The sequence below is a fragment of the Pistacia vera genome, unplaced genomic scaffold (genome assembly GCF_008641045.1).
Source record: "Pistacia vera cultivar Batoury unplaced genomic scaffold, PisVer_v2 Contig1061, whole genome shotgun sequence".
Taxonomy (NCBI): Eukaryota; Viridiplantae; Streptophyta; class Magnoliopsida; order Sapindales; family Anacardiaceae; genus Pistacia; species Pistacia vera.
In genome coordinates, this window is record NW_022195095.1 from 421766 (window position 1) to 433835 (window position 12070).

The 12070-nt window shown below is 33.0% G+C and overlaps 1 protein-coding gene across 1 annotated transcript; it reads right to left on the minus strand.

The window, feature by feature from the left end:
• Window positions 1-7403: 7403 nt before the first annotated feature.
• Window positions 7404-11550, minus strand: LOC116130893 (disease resistance-like protein DSC1). Its single transcript, XM_031416593.1, has 5 exons — window positions 10911-11550; window positions 9600-10680; window positions 9079-9384; window positions 8219-8959; window positions 7404-8105 (listed from the first exon to the last, which is right to left on the minus strand). Exons 1-5 carry the CDS (start codon window positions 11366-11368, stop codon window positions 7524-7526), a joined length of 3168 nt encoding a protein of 1055 aa, XP_031272453.1. The 5' UTR covers window positions 11369-11550; the 3' UTR covers window positions 7404-7523.
• Window positions 11551-12070: the final 520 nt, after the last annotated feature.

The window sequence follows — 12070 nt, forward strand, 5'->3', positions numbered from 1 at the left end:
TTGACGACCAGATCTTGCCATATCTAGTCATCAACAACAACTATAGATCTAACAGGAAAAAGCTAAATCGACACACGACTGTCATATCCAATCGGTCATACGCCATTCCAACATATTCAGGTCACCTTTTGACAGTAGTAGCCGACTACTAGGAATATATGGGTAAATGGATAATGGTGTTTTTGTCAATTTATAAATATTTATTATTAAAAGTGTTTAATTAAATTAACAAATCTAAAAGGTTAACAAAATGAAAATATTTTAAATTGAATAGAATAGGATTAAATTTTCATAATATTGAAATAAATATATATTTTAAATAGGATTGGATAAGGTAGGCTTCGAAAAAAATGATACAATCACAGGCAAGAGAGTTGTTAGAGCATTATCAAGTCAAAAAGACGTGTGAAAAAGATTGCTACATGGAAGAGATTGTTGTCATAGTTAGGTTCACCGAAATTACTAATACACCCTACTGTTCACACAAAATTCCCTATAATGTTCACAGAAAATTACAGTAGACCCTGCACTGTTTACAAAAATTATAAATGTACCCCATAAGGTTCATAAATTACAAATATTCTCTGCACTGTTCCTAAAATTATAATTACATAATATTTTAAATAGGAAATTGTCCACAAATAACATCTACTTCATACAAGTTTTCATATTAAAATATTCGAATTACTTTTGTTTTTAGTTTCATATATAACTCCTTTGGTTAATTTATATAATGAATTTATTTTACTACAAGAAACTTTATTTTCAGTATGACAATGATAAAACTTAAAGCAAAAATTAAAATTTTAGCAATTATAAACATAGAATGATCATTACTGATAAGTTATTATAATTATAATTATAACTATTACTATTTAATAATAATAATAAGAAGAATAATTATTATGTAATAGAACCAGATCTGATTGAGAGAAAGGCCCAAAGAAAAGGGATTGGATCCAAATTAAAGGTTAAAGGCCCAAAGGCTATTAACCAAAGAATTTGGGTCAATCGTTATTACCCAAATAAAAGCGAAGCGAAGAGAAAAAGAATAACATACAACCATGCCCTATAACTTAAAAAGTGTATTTGGGTCAAAAATTGTATTACTTAAATTATTATATTAATAGAAGGATATATTACTTTGAAAATACTTTTTATTAGAATAATAAATTAATAGGTATGTTACATAAATTATTAAATTACTTTTCTATTTTAATATTAATATAATATATATATATATTTTTTTTAATCATTTCATTTGACTTCTTACAATTAAAATTTCGCTAAAACAATCTAACTTATAGAGAACTTTACTTTGTGACAAAATCACATCCACCCAACCCAAGCCATTGCTAACAGTCACACGACCGACCGAATCTCGTTGAGCATGAGTTGATATGAGCGCTTTCAACCATATAAATGGTTGAAAATAACCAAATGGTCGTCGATCTGGCCAAAAATGGCTAGATCTATTCCTACATCCACAACCATGGATTTGGCCATTAACAACCATATATATGATCGAAAACGGCCATATCTACGCTTGCAACCATTTCCAATGACTTTTGATGTCAAACGACGATAACTGATGATGGTTGGCCAGCTACAAACAATGGTGGCTAGTGGGCGACAATGGTCCTAGATGACCTACAATTTGTTTTAGGTATAAAGACATTTTTGTCTAAAAACTTAATTAAATAGAGGTAAAATTGTAATGACAAATTCATGTATATAAATTTCAAAATAAGGGTATTTTTATCCAAAAATTTCATTAATAAGAAATAAAATTATTAAAAAAATAAGTTTACCTACTAATCTTAAAATACTTAAAAAAATAGAGGTAATCAGATTTTCTCTTATATTACCAATAGTAATTACTATTGGTTTTGAAAGATTACCAAAATCTTATATTATTTAACAGCTAAACGTAGTAATCAAGTAATATAAGATGATCTTACCTCAATAATTTTATACTACCCCCAACCAAACACACCCAAAGAGGTCATGTCAAGTTTATGAATTATGAAAACCACCCATAACTGCCCACCACCAACCAAGGGTGCCTATATACAAGAGGATAAACCAAGGGCAAATGACAGGATGAAGAGTCCGATTTCCTTCCGTTCTATGTTTAATTTCTAATTCAATATTGGTCATTCCCCATTGTCAATATAATTAGTTACTCATTCTTTGTACTTTCTTTCATTAGAGAAGCAATGCAAAAACTACGAGTGTGTTTGTTTTATTATTTTGAGTAATATTTTTGAAATATTATTATTAAGTTGAGTTGAGTTATTATTACAAAGTAGGATTTAAAAATTAACAAAAAAAAAAAAACCCTTAGGTCTTTTAATTTAGCTAAACACCTCCAATAATAAAAAGTTTATAAATTGAAAAAAAAAAAAACATCACCACCCATCAACAATTGCTAGATTCCACCCACTACTGCTAGAATCTGGTCGGAATCTTGTTTAATTGCGTATGACCAACCAGATCTAGCCGATCGTGCACCGCTATGACCTTTTCCGACCAGATCCACCACAGATCTGATCAGACAAAGGCAAATCTAGTCGTTGACGACCACATCTAGCCGTCAACGATGGCCAAAGATATGATCGTCGTTGTTCAACGATAATCAGATGTGACCAAAGATCTAGCCGCCAAAGACTAGATCCACAGTGAATTTGACCGAAAAAGGTCAAATCAACTCACTATCAACCAAATCCAACCAATAGTGTTCTATTACACCAGATTTTGACCACCTTTCAACAGTGGTTGTCAAGAATCTGACAAATGTGGATAGGTGAGAGTTTTTTTGTCAATTTATAAAACTTTTTTGTTAAGAGTATTTAGTTAAATCAACAAACATACAAGGATTTAAAATAGTTAAATATTATAAAATATGATTTTGAAAATAGGAAAAACAAATGTACCTTCTTTTAGAATAGGAACAGGGTATTTTCAAAAAAAAAAAGAAACAAACGCAGCCTACTTATCTTGGGGGTTACAAATTTGACTCCAATAACAATATTAACAGTAACAATTATTATTGGGTGCATTTGGTTTAGTATTTTGGATAGGATTTTGGAGATAGTATTGGGTTATTGGATAGGGGAGTATTACGAGGTAAATTTTAAAAATTTGTGAAAAAGCCCTTAGGTTTACTAATTTAATTAAAGACCCTAACATATAAAATGACAAAAACACCCCCACTACCTGCAGTGCCAGAATCCGACCACCACCGCCGGAATCTAGCCGAAAAATTTCGTTACGGCACAAACCGGTCAGATCTGTGCCGTAACACGTCGTTATGACCTTTTCCGGCCAAATCCATAGTAGATCTAGTCGAAAAAGGCCAGATCTATGGTCTTTTATGGTAGTCGACGGCCAAAGATGTGGCCGTCGTTTTCGGTCAACGACGGCCAGATCTGGCCTTTTCCGGCCAAATCCGTGGTGGATCTGGCCGGAAAAGGCCACATCGGTGAACTTTCGGCCATTTCTAGTCGGAAGTTAGGCCATTGTACAGATTCCGACTATCACCGACAGTGGTTGCCGAAATCTGACAAGTTGGGTTGATGGGGGTGTTTTTGTTAATTTTTAAACTTTTTTTTAGGGGGTATTTAGTAAAATTAATAACCTTATGGGATTTAAAAATAATTAAAAAAAATAGAGTAATATTTTTGAAATAATGTGCCAAACATTATTTGGAGAATAGGATCCAGAATATGGATAAAAATATTAAGCCAAACACAGCCATTGTTATTATTATTATTACATCATTGTCTCAAACCAGGACCCACCAAATTCAAAATCCGAGCAAAATAATCGTTAACATAAAGAATCGAATGCCTTTTACGTAGGCAACAGATAATTAATCTCATCATCCTCATCTCCTAAACTTGGCTAAAGTTAGACTTATGCAACAGTACGACAAGCTCAACATCCATGAACTAAGAATCACACTTATCACAATTTTAAGAAACTCAACTGAGTAGAAATAGAAAGTACAAAAGGATAACATTGACACAAAATCTGAATGAGAAGAAAGAAAATAAAATTATGAAGAGATGCCACACCAAATGAATGAGAACTAATTCTAAGAAGAGGTTTCGATTGAATTTAACTCTGCATGCCTTAATTCAGAAAAGAATAAAATAAAACATCAAATCGGTGCTAATGAAGAACTGAACATTGAAAAAATAAATAAAATAAAACCATTTTTTAAAGAACTCATGCTGGACAACAATTATAAATGATGCACTCCAGGGCACACAAAAACACTCAGATAATAAACTGTCGACTCCCACATGATTATCAAACAATAAAAACTGGGTCCCTTCATTTCAATATTTTTTTCTTTTTCAAATTTTATAGGTGACAAAAGATCATTATAAACAAATTACAAAACATATATGGAGTATCTCATAATCTAAATCATCCATGATTCAAACTTTCACATACAAATAGATCTAAAGATATGTCATTATCATGCCTTCCCTCATATCATACATTGCCCCATGCATTAGTTGCAACGTGCAAAATTATGTTCTTCATTTAGGTAGAAAAATAACTGGAAGCTAGAAAAAAACACTGGGAAACCGCAACAACTTTGATACTAGATTAACCAAGCTTGGAAAAAGTTAAAAACTATTTTCATTCTGATACTTCTCTTTCTATGTAAGTAACTGGCATCAAAATTCTCACAACCCCTTTTGTAAAAAAAATAGAACACACCAAGCAAAAACCAAATATACATTAATACATACACCAGGTTTGGCTAGCTAAATTCTCAATATTAAATCACCAATTCACAAGTTCAAACAAGTAAAAGGACTGAATCATTTCCACAAGCCATCCCCACAGCTCACAAATGGCTTCAAGAATGCATTCTCGCAGGCCAAAACTTAGTCATTGTAATTATTGCAAATTCTTTCATTCTATTGCATGAACTTCACATTCTTCTATAAACAAGAGCAGAACAGATGAAAAAGAAGATATATATTGTTGCTTTCAAATTTGAAGAATAAATGTAAAATGAAATAGAATTAAGGAACAAAAAGTTTTTTCTAGACTAACCAAATTTTGACTTGTTGAACAGTTGAATCGGATGTTTTTTTAAAGCTTGAGATGCTCTAAAATATGGAAAGATTATAATGGTGCTCTTCAAATTTGAGAAATCAGGATATACGATTCTAGGAGAATATGTTCATGGTTTCAAGTTGAAAGAGAAATAAGAAACAATCTCCATTGTTCCCTATTAGAGGATATAAAAGGAAAATGTTGAAAACAAAAGAAAATTGATTATTTTTCCATTTTACCCAAAAAAATAAATAAATAAACAAAAATAAATAAATAAAACAATAACCAAGCATAAATGTTATAAACTCCAAAGACTAAATTTGAGCAAAAGAAGGAAAATGAAAACAAAATCGACTAAGACCTGATATCTATTAAAATAAACAACTTCAGAATTACATTCAGACATTACAAAAGAAAAAATAAGCATATTGTATGAAAGAAAAAAATAAGCATTTTTTACAAACTTATACAATCAAGACGCATTCAATTTTTATTCAAATTCAGACCCATTCAAATTTAAAACATAAATACCACGTTAGGGATGTTAAAACCCCAGGCCCCGGCCGGGCTCCCCTGGGCCCAAGACGGATACACCCGGGCTTTAGGCCCAGGTTTGGTTACTATGAACAGGGTTTTTTTTGTAAATTTACTTTATAGGTGGGGTCTCGATGTAACCTTGAGGGTGTTATTAACACTTTTACATTAAAGAGGTAGCTGCATGTAATTTTTAGGGGTTTTTAGAAACTTTTTAGGGGTTTCATGTAATTTAACATAGGGCTGTATAATATTTCACAAATCTTATATAATGTACCCGGGCCCAAGCTTTACAAGCAAAACCCGAGCCTGAGCCTAGGGTTTATATATACTTGGGCTGGGCCACACATGAGCCGGGCACCCTGGGCCTAGGCTGGGCCGATTCAAGTTTTTTTTCACATCCCTATACAATGTTAGCTAAGTGCTTAGATTTTTTATTCAATTAAAAGCCACAAATTCAATGGGTTGTGAGGTTCGGAACATCCAACTTTACACCAAAATTTTTATAGGTAGTTTAAACTATCGAATGAGGGCTTTTGGAATTATATTATAATCTTAAAATGAATAAATTCAAAACCTTATGACAATATACAAATGTTTTTCCATAAATATTTGGAACCTCATTATTCATAACCTTTGGTGCGGTTTTTGACTATAACGATCATACCCATCCAAAAAGTCAACACACATGCACACATCGAGAAAGGGGCTTTTTATCATATTCCACAAGCTCCCAAATCTCTCAGGCAAAGCAAACTTGTGACGTCATACTAGGTGAAATGCTCATTAAGTCATTATACATGCAAAGCTTAACTCTTAGGTAGAGATCCAACCTAAATAATAGGGGGAAGGCCACACACTTGTTGATTTGAGAACCATTAACTAACTGTTTAATTAAGATATAGTTTCTCTCCAGAATTTCTAAACTTGTAAACTTTTCGAAACTACTCCGATAACACGTACCTGTGTTCTCTAAAATTTTCTTTATTACTTGTGTTGAAATCACAGATAACTTGTAAACTTATCTAAACTACTCCGATAACAAGTACTTTTTTACGTAACGTATGCCCATCTTTTATGCAACTGACCAATCAAGAGGTGTGGATGCCACACATCATGACGTTGTATACTCTAATTGGTCGGTCACATGTAGGACAAGCATATTGAAGACTTTATTTTGATAATAATATTTCATCATGCTTGACTGATTACACAAAAAGGAACTTTGAATTGAGGTTGGATAAGAGTTTCAATTTTTGTGAAGGGACTCTATTATCATCTTGACGAAAGGCTTCATAAATTAAATATAACATTATCAATACCAATATTTACCAAAAAGAAAAGATCAACACAGTAATGCTATCTAGATATTACTTTCACCCAAATTTAATACACAAAATTTCAAATTGACTTACTGAGGTTTTGTAACAAACTTTTCAGTGAAACAGCGAAAGCACATTAAACATCATAATGCAATAAAAAACCAAATAAATCAATGCAATGCATAACACAAAATAAAACCATTTAATCCCAAATAGGACAACATTAAAATGAGTCATATTTTAAGAAATCAATTAACAAAAGATCATATGCAAAACATCTTAAATTACAAATTAATGATATTTCAGAATTTCAAATCATTACTTGGCATCAACTATACATACGCCTTACAAGTTTAATTTATATTTACCTTTCATAGAATTAAACTAATGTAAAATTATTGAAAGATGTATGGTAATTCATCATTATGCAAAATCCATTGCTTAATACATGAAACAAAAATCATAGAACTCAAATAACAAAATGCACATATATGAAACAAGTAACTTACCACTTTATATGTTGCAGTGAAACCAGACATACAAAGTTGTGATGCTCCAAAAGGAATTAAAGCAAGTAACTGAGTTCTATAACGAAGCAACATTTTGCTTCTTGCGTGGTAGTTTATCTTCCTCATCATCTAATTTCTCACATGGCAGTTTCTCCCAGATTGCAGCTTTCAAAGGCTTCCTAGTCTCTGGAGAATACACCGAAGAGACCCCACACTTTATCACCTTGCAACAATCTATGCGTTTATTGTCTAAATCCTCGACATAAAATTGGATATCCAATTCATTATAGGAAGGGTAATCCCATTTATTAATAATTGAAGAAAGCATATTGGAATCATATCCCAAAAATATGTGATTTGAGTCAATGTAATGGGGTCCAATACCATAGTACCAACCCTTCAAAGTGTCACGGTAAAGGATCGGCATGTCATTATTACCACTGAGCTTGCAATCATAGTGAATAACCAAACCATGGCCTTTGTCAAGATAGTTTCGAAACTCTACAACAACGCAAATGATGAAACCAACAAAGTCAGGATTGAACCAGCTTGATGGCAGCTGGATATTTATAGAAGACCCCGTACTTATATAGTTAAACCACTGTGGGATTTCAGTTCCAGGGAAACAGATACAAACACTAGGTCTTGAGTAAAGTGCCTGTACAGAAAAAAAAAAAAAATCATTCACTTTAACATCGAACTTCTTTTCAAAGAAAATAAATCATGTTAAATGAGCAAGGGTAAAGAGACATAATACTCTTTCAAGCTTACCATGGTCATACGCGGTATTTTCTGTATAGCATCTTCAACAATATTTTGTACAGCACTTTGATCTAGTTTGAAACAATTGCTAAAGTTAACTCTCACTGATCTTCGATTAGTAGCTGGGAGAACTGATAAACCCAATTCCAATGCTGAGCAACCTGGTGCATCAAGAGATTCTAAACTACAAGGAAGCTTTGGTAAGGATTTAAGCCTCTTACAATAGCCTAACTCAAGATGAGATAACTTAGAAAGGTGATTGATGCTTGTTGGAATGCTCTTGAAATTATTCCCACCTAGAAGTAAAATACTAAGTGAGGACAACTGGCTGAGAGCATTGGGTAACTCCATGATACAACAATCAGCCAGATCTAGATTCGTCAAATAACACAAATTTACAATGGATGACGGTAATTCTTTTATAGCAAGTCTATTTGCTTTAAGCACTTCCAAAGCATGTAAATCTCCTAAATAGTTGGGCAAACTATCAAGTTTTTCACATCCTGATAGATTTAAATACTTAAGAGACATCAGCTTAGAAATACTGCTTGGAAGACTCTCAAGACTTGTGCAATGTTCAAGTTTCAAGATAGCAAGCTTATTGAGATGCCCAATAGATGAGGAAATTTCAAACAGACTTGTACACCCTTCTAGAATCAAGCTCTCCAATTTTGGTGCGAATGAGAGATCTGGGATTTTGATTAGATGCTTGGAGTGGCTGAGGTTCATGTGCCTTAAGTTATCAAAATGCTGTAACAAAAAAAAATAAAAAAAAATAATAATAATAAAAGTAATGGAAATAAATTAATTAGCACTTTGATCTTCATAATTAAAACAGAAGAATACCATGTAAATATCAAAACATATACCTGCACAACAGTCCAAAGTTGTTCAACATTGCTATAAGAGATGTCAAGTGCAACAAGATTCTCTGGACAAAAATTTGACTGCAATGACTTCAATGGGCATCCATGCCAATAAAGGTACCTTAAGTTAGAGAAAACAGATTCAAGGCCTTGGGAAACATGCACCTTACTGGTATTGTCCTCTTCATATTTTGAGTTATATAATTTCAGGAATCTCAGTTTATGCATCCTCAAGAAAGCATGAGGATTTAAATGTATATCTCTTACTTTAGACATGTCCAAGCATATGCCTTCAATTGCTTTACTCCCCTAATAATCAAGAAAAGACGATAAGTTAGCAACAGAAATTTAAACAATTAAGTGGTAAAGGTGTAAAATAATTTATTCTTTTCAACTTTTCTTTCATTTTTATAAACTATAAGGCATGTAACTAAACCTACCCAAACCCTTTATTGCAAACTGATGTATTACTCAACCTGACATAAACAAAACAAAAATAGGAAGTTCATGCCTTCAACTCTTACCGTATTTTCTTTCAATACATTAGATATATCCACATGATTCCACAAACGACTGCGTTTGCCAGGATCTATTGAGGATTCTCTCCGGATAATTTCTAGACCCATTTCTTGAAGCAAATCATGCATTGTTACCTTGTTGTTTGATACCATTACAAGACACTTATCAATGAGAACACTGATTCCAATTTCTCCAAAGAAGCCACTTGCATTCAAGAACTTTATTACAAAATCTCTATTCTCCCATTTAAGGAAACATGCAATATCCAAAAATATATTCTTCTCATCATTATCTAGTCCATCATAACCTATTTTTAGCACCTCATAGACATCATCACAAGAAGTTCTCTCTAGTTTATTTATTGCACTTAACCATACTGTATTTCTCTTGCCACGTAGAGAGGAACCCAACACTTTAAGAGCTAATGGTATGCCTTTAGCATATTTTACAACCTTATTTGACAGGTCATCATAAACAAAAGTTGGATGACTCTGTTGAAAGGCATACCAACTAAAAAGGCAAAGAGCTTCACGATGAGATAATGCCTTAAGCTCATATATATTTTCCACCCCACAATTTGTAAGCAATTGTTCATCCCTTGTTGTTATAATGATTCGACTACCTAGACCCAAGCAATTAAGATCTCTAACTAAAATTTTTATTTGTTCAGAAGATGTAACATCATCAAAAACAATGAGGACCTTTCTATGGGAAAGCTTTTGTTTTATAAACGTGAATCCTATGTTGGAATGTTTCTCCTTTAATATTTCAGAGCAAAGTTCTTGTCGCATGGAAGTTAATCCGCTAGGACTCTCTGATTCTTCCCTAACATTAAGAGCAAAGTAAGAATCGTCAAATTGATCCAAAACTTCATCAAATACAGCTTTGGCAAGAGTTGTCTTGCCTATACCACTTGTTCCCCAAATTCCTACAAAGAAAATATCTTCCGACCCAATGCATAGCAGAGATTTAATTCTTTTTATGCTTGGTTGCACTCCAATCAGGTCCTTGTCATCACTTGAGCACAAATCATTCAATTTCTTCAAAGAAAATTCAACAATTTCCGCTATAGCTTTAGATTCATCCCTAAAAATGTTGAAAACAAACAATATCAAAATATAAAAGAAATCAAAAAGAGACAAACGTGATTTTAATTCGAATAGGTGATTTCAATTAAGATTATACTTATTAACAATGTGGTATATAAGAACTTTAATTTCACAAAATCGGGAATACGAACTATAGAAACCAAAAGTATATGAAAGAGTAAATAGCAAAACATAAAAATTGGAAGAATCAATTGTAAGTTAGCATACCTATCCTTTACATCAAAGCCAGCTAGCTTCCCCACTTCCCGCAAAGCATTCCGCCAATTCTTCTTCTTATGCCTATCAAAGTTATCCCAAAATTTCGGATTTAGCTTCCTCACATCTGATAGATCTACATAACAGTAAACCGGTACCACAATCTGACCGTACATGTTCATGCATTCAATAATCTCTACAAGTTCATCAAGACACCATGCGGAAGATGCATAGCCTTCTGAGAATACAACAAAAGAAATCTTCGATTCTTTAATTTCATTGAAAAAAGGTAGCGAATATTCATCTCCTCTGTCAATTTGGTAATCACAGAAAGTTTCAATGTGATTGCGACACAAAGCTTCATAAAGATGACTGACAAAATTTTTGTAGGTATCGACGCCCCTAAAACTAAGATAAACATCATACTTCCCTGATGCACGAGAAGAAGAAGGAGAATCAGAAGCCGCCATCAGGTTCCTTCACTTCAAAGACTTCAAATAATCGAAGAAATCATCAACTCGAAAAGTCGTCAGGTAGAGAGATTGATCAGATCGAGCTTCAAAGACGCTTCAAATATCGAAGAAGTCGTCAAGTTGAGAGATTCTTTTTAGATCGAGTCTCGGATCTTCAGATCATGTCTTTTGAGCTTCACAGTTTTACCCGTACAAGGAAGACAAAGTATAGACAAGTTTCTTGAGGCTTAACCTGCTAGTGGAGTGGTGGACCATTACCATATAATATAAAATTAAATTAAATTAAAAATATCTAAGTTATATAACAATTTTGTAAAATTAAAAATACCGGAGCAAGTCAACGGTTTGTCACAGATAACTGATAAGAGGGTTCTTATGGCCCACCCCCGAGAAATAAAAAAGCTTCAATGCCCCATGGTTTCTGAAAAGTTATATCTCCCTGTTAGGGAATTTTTTATACTTTTTAGTGGGCTTTTGGATGGGAGTGATATTTGATAACCGAGATAATATTTTTTAAAGTAGACCGACGACGACGAAAGTTGGTTGATTCGTAAAAAATTATTTTTGGAATCAGATATGTCAAACAGTGGCATCTAGGGGGTAAGTTACCCGGAATATTAATCCCTTGAGGGGAGGGGCTGTTATTAAAACTTTCTCCTGGTAATCCAATTTCATGTCTCATGTTACCCTTAAACAGTT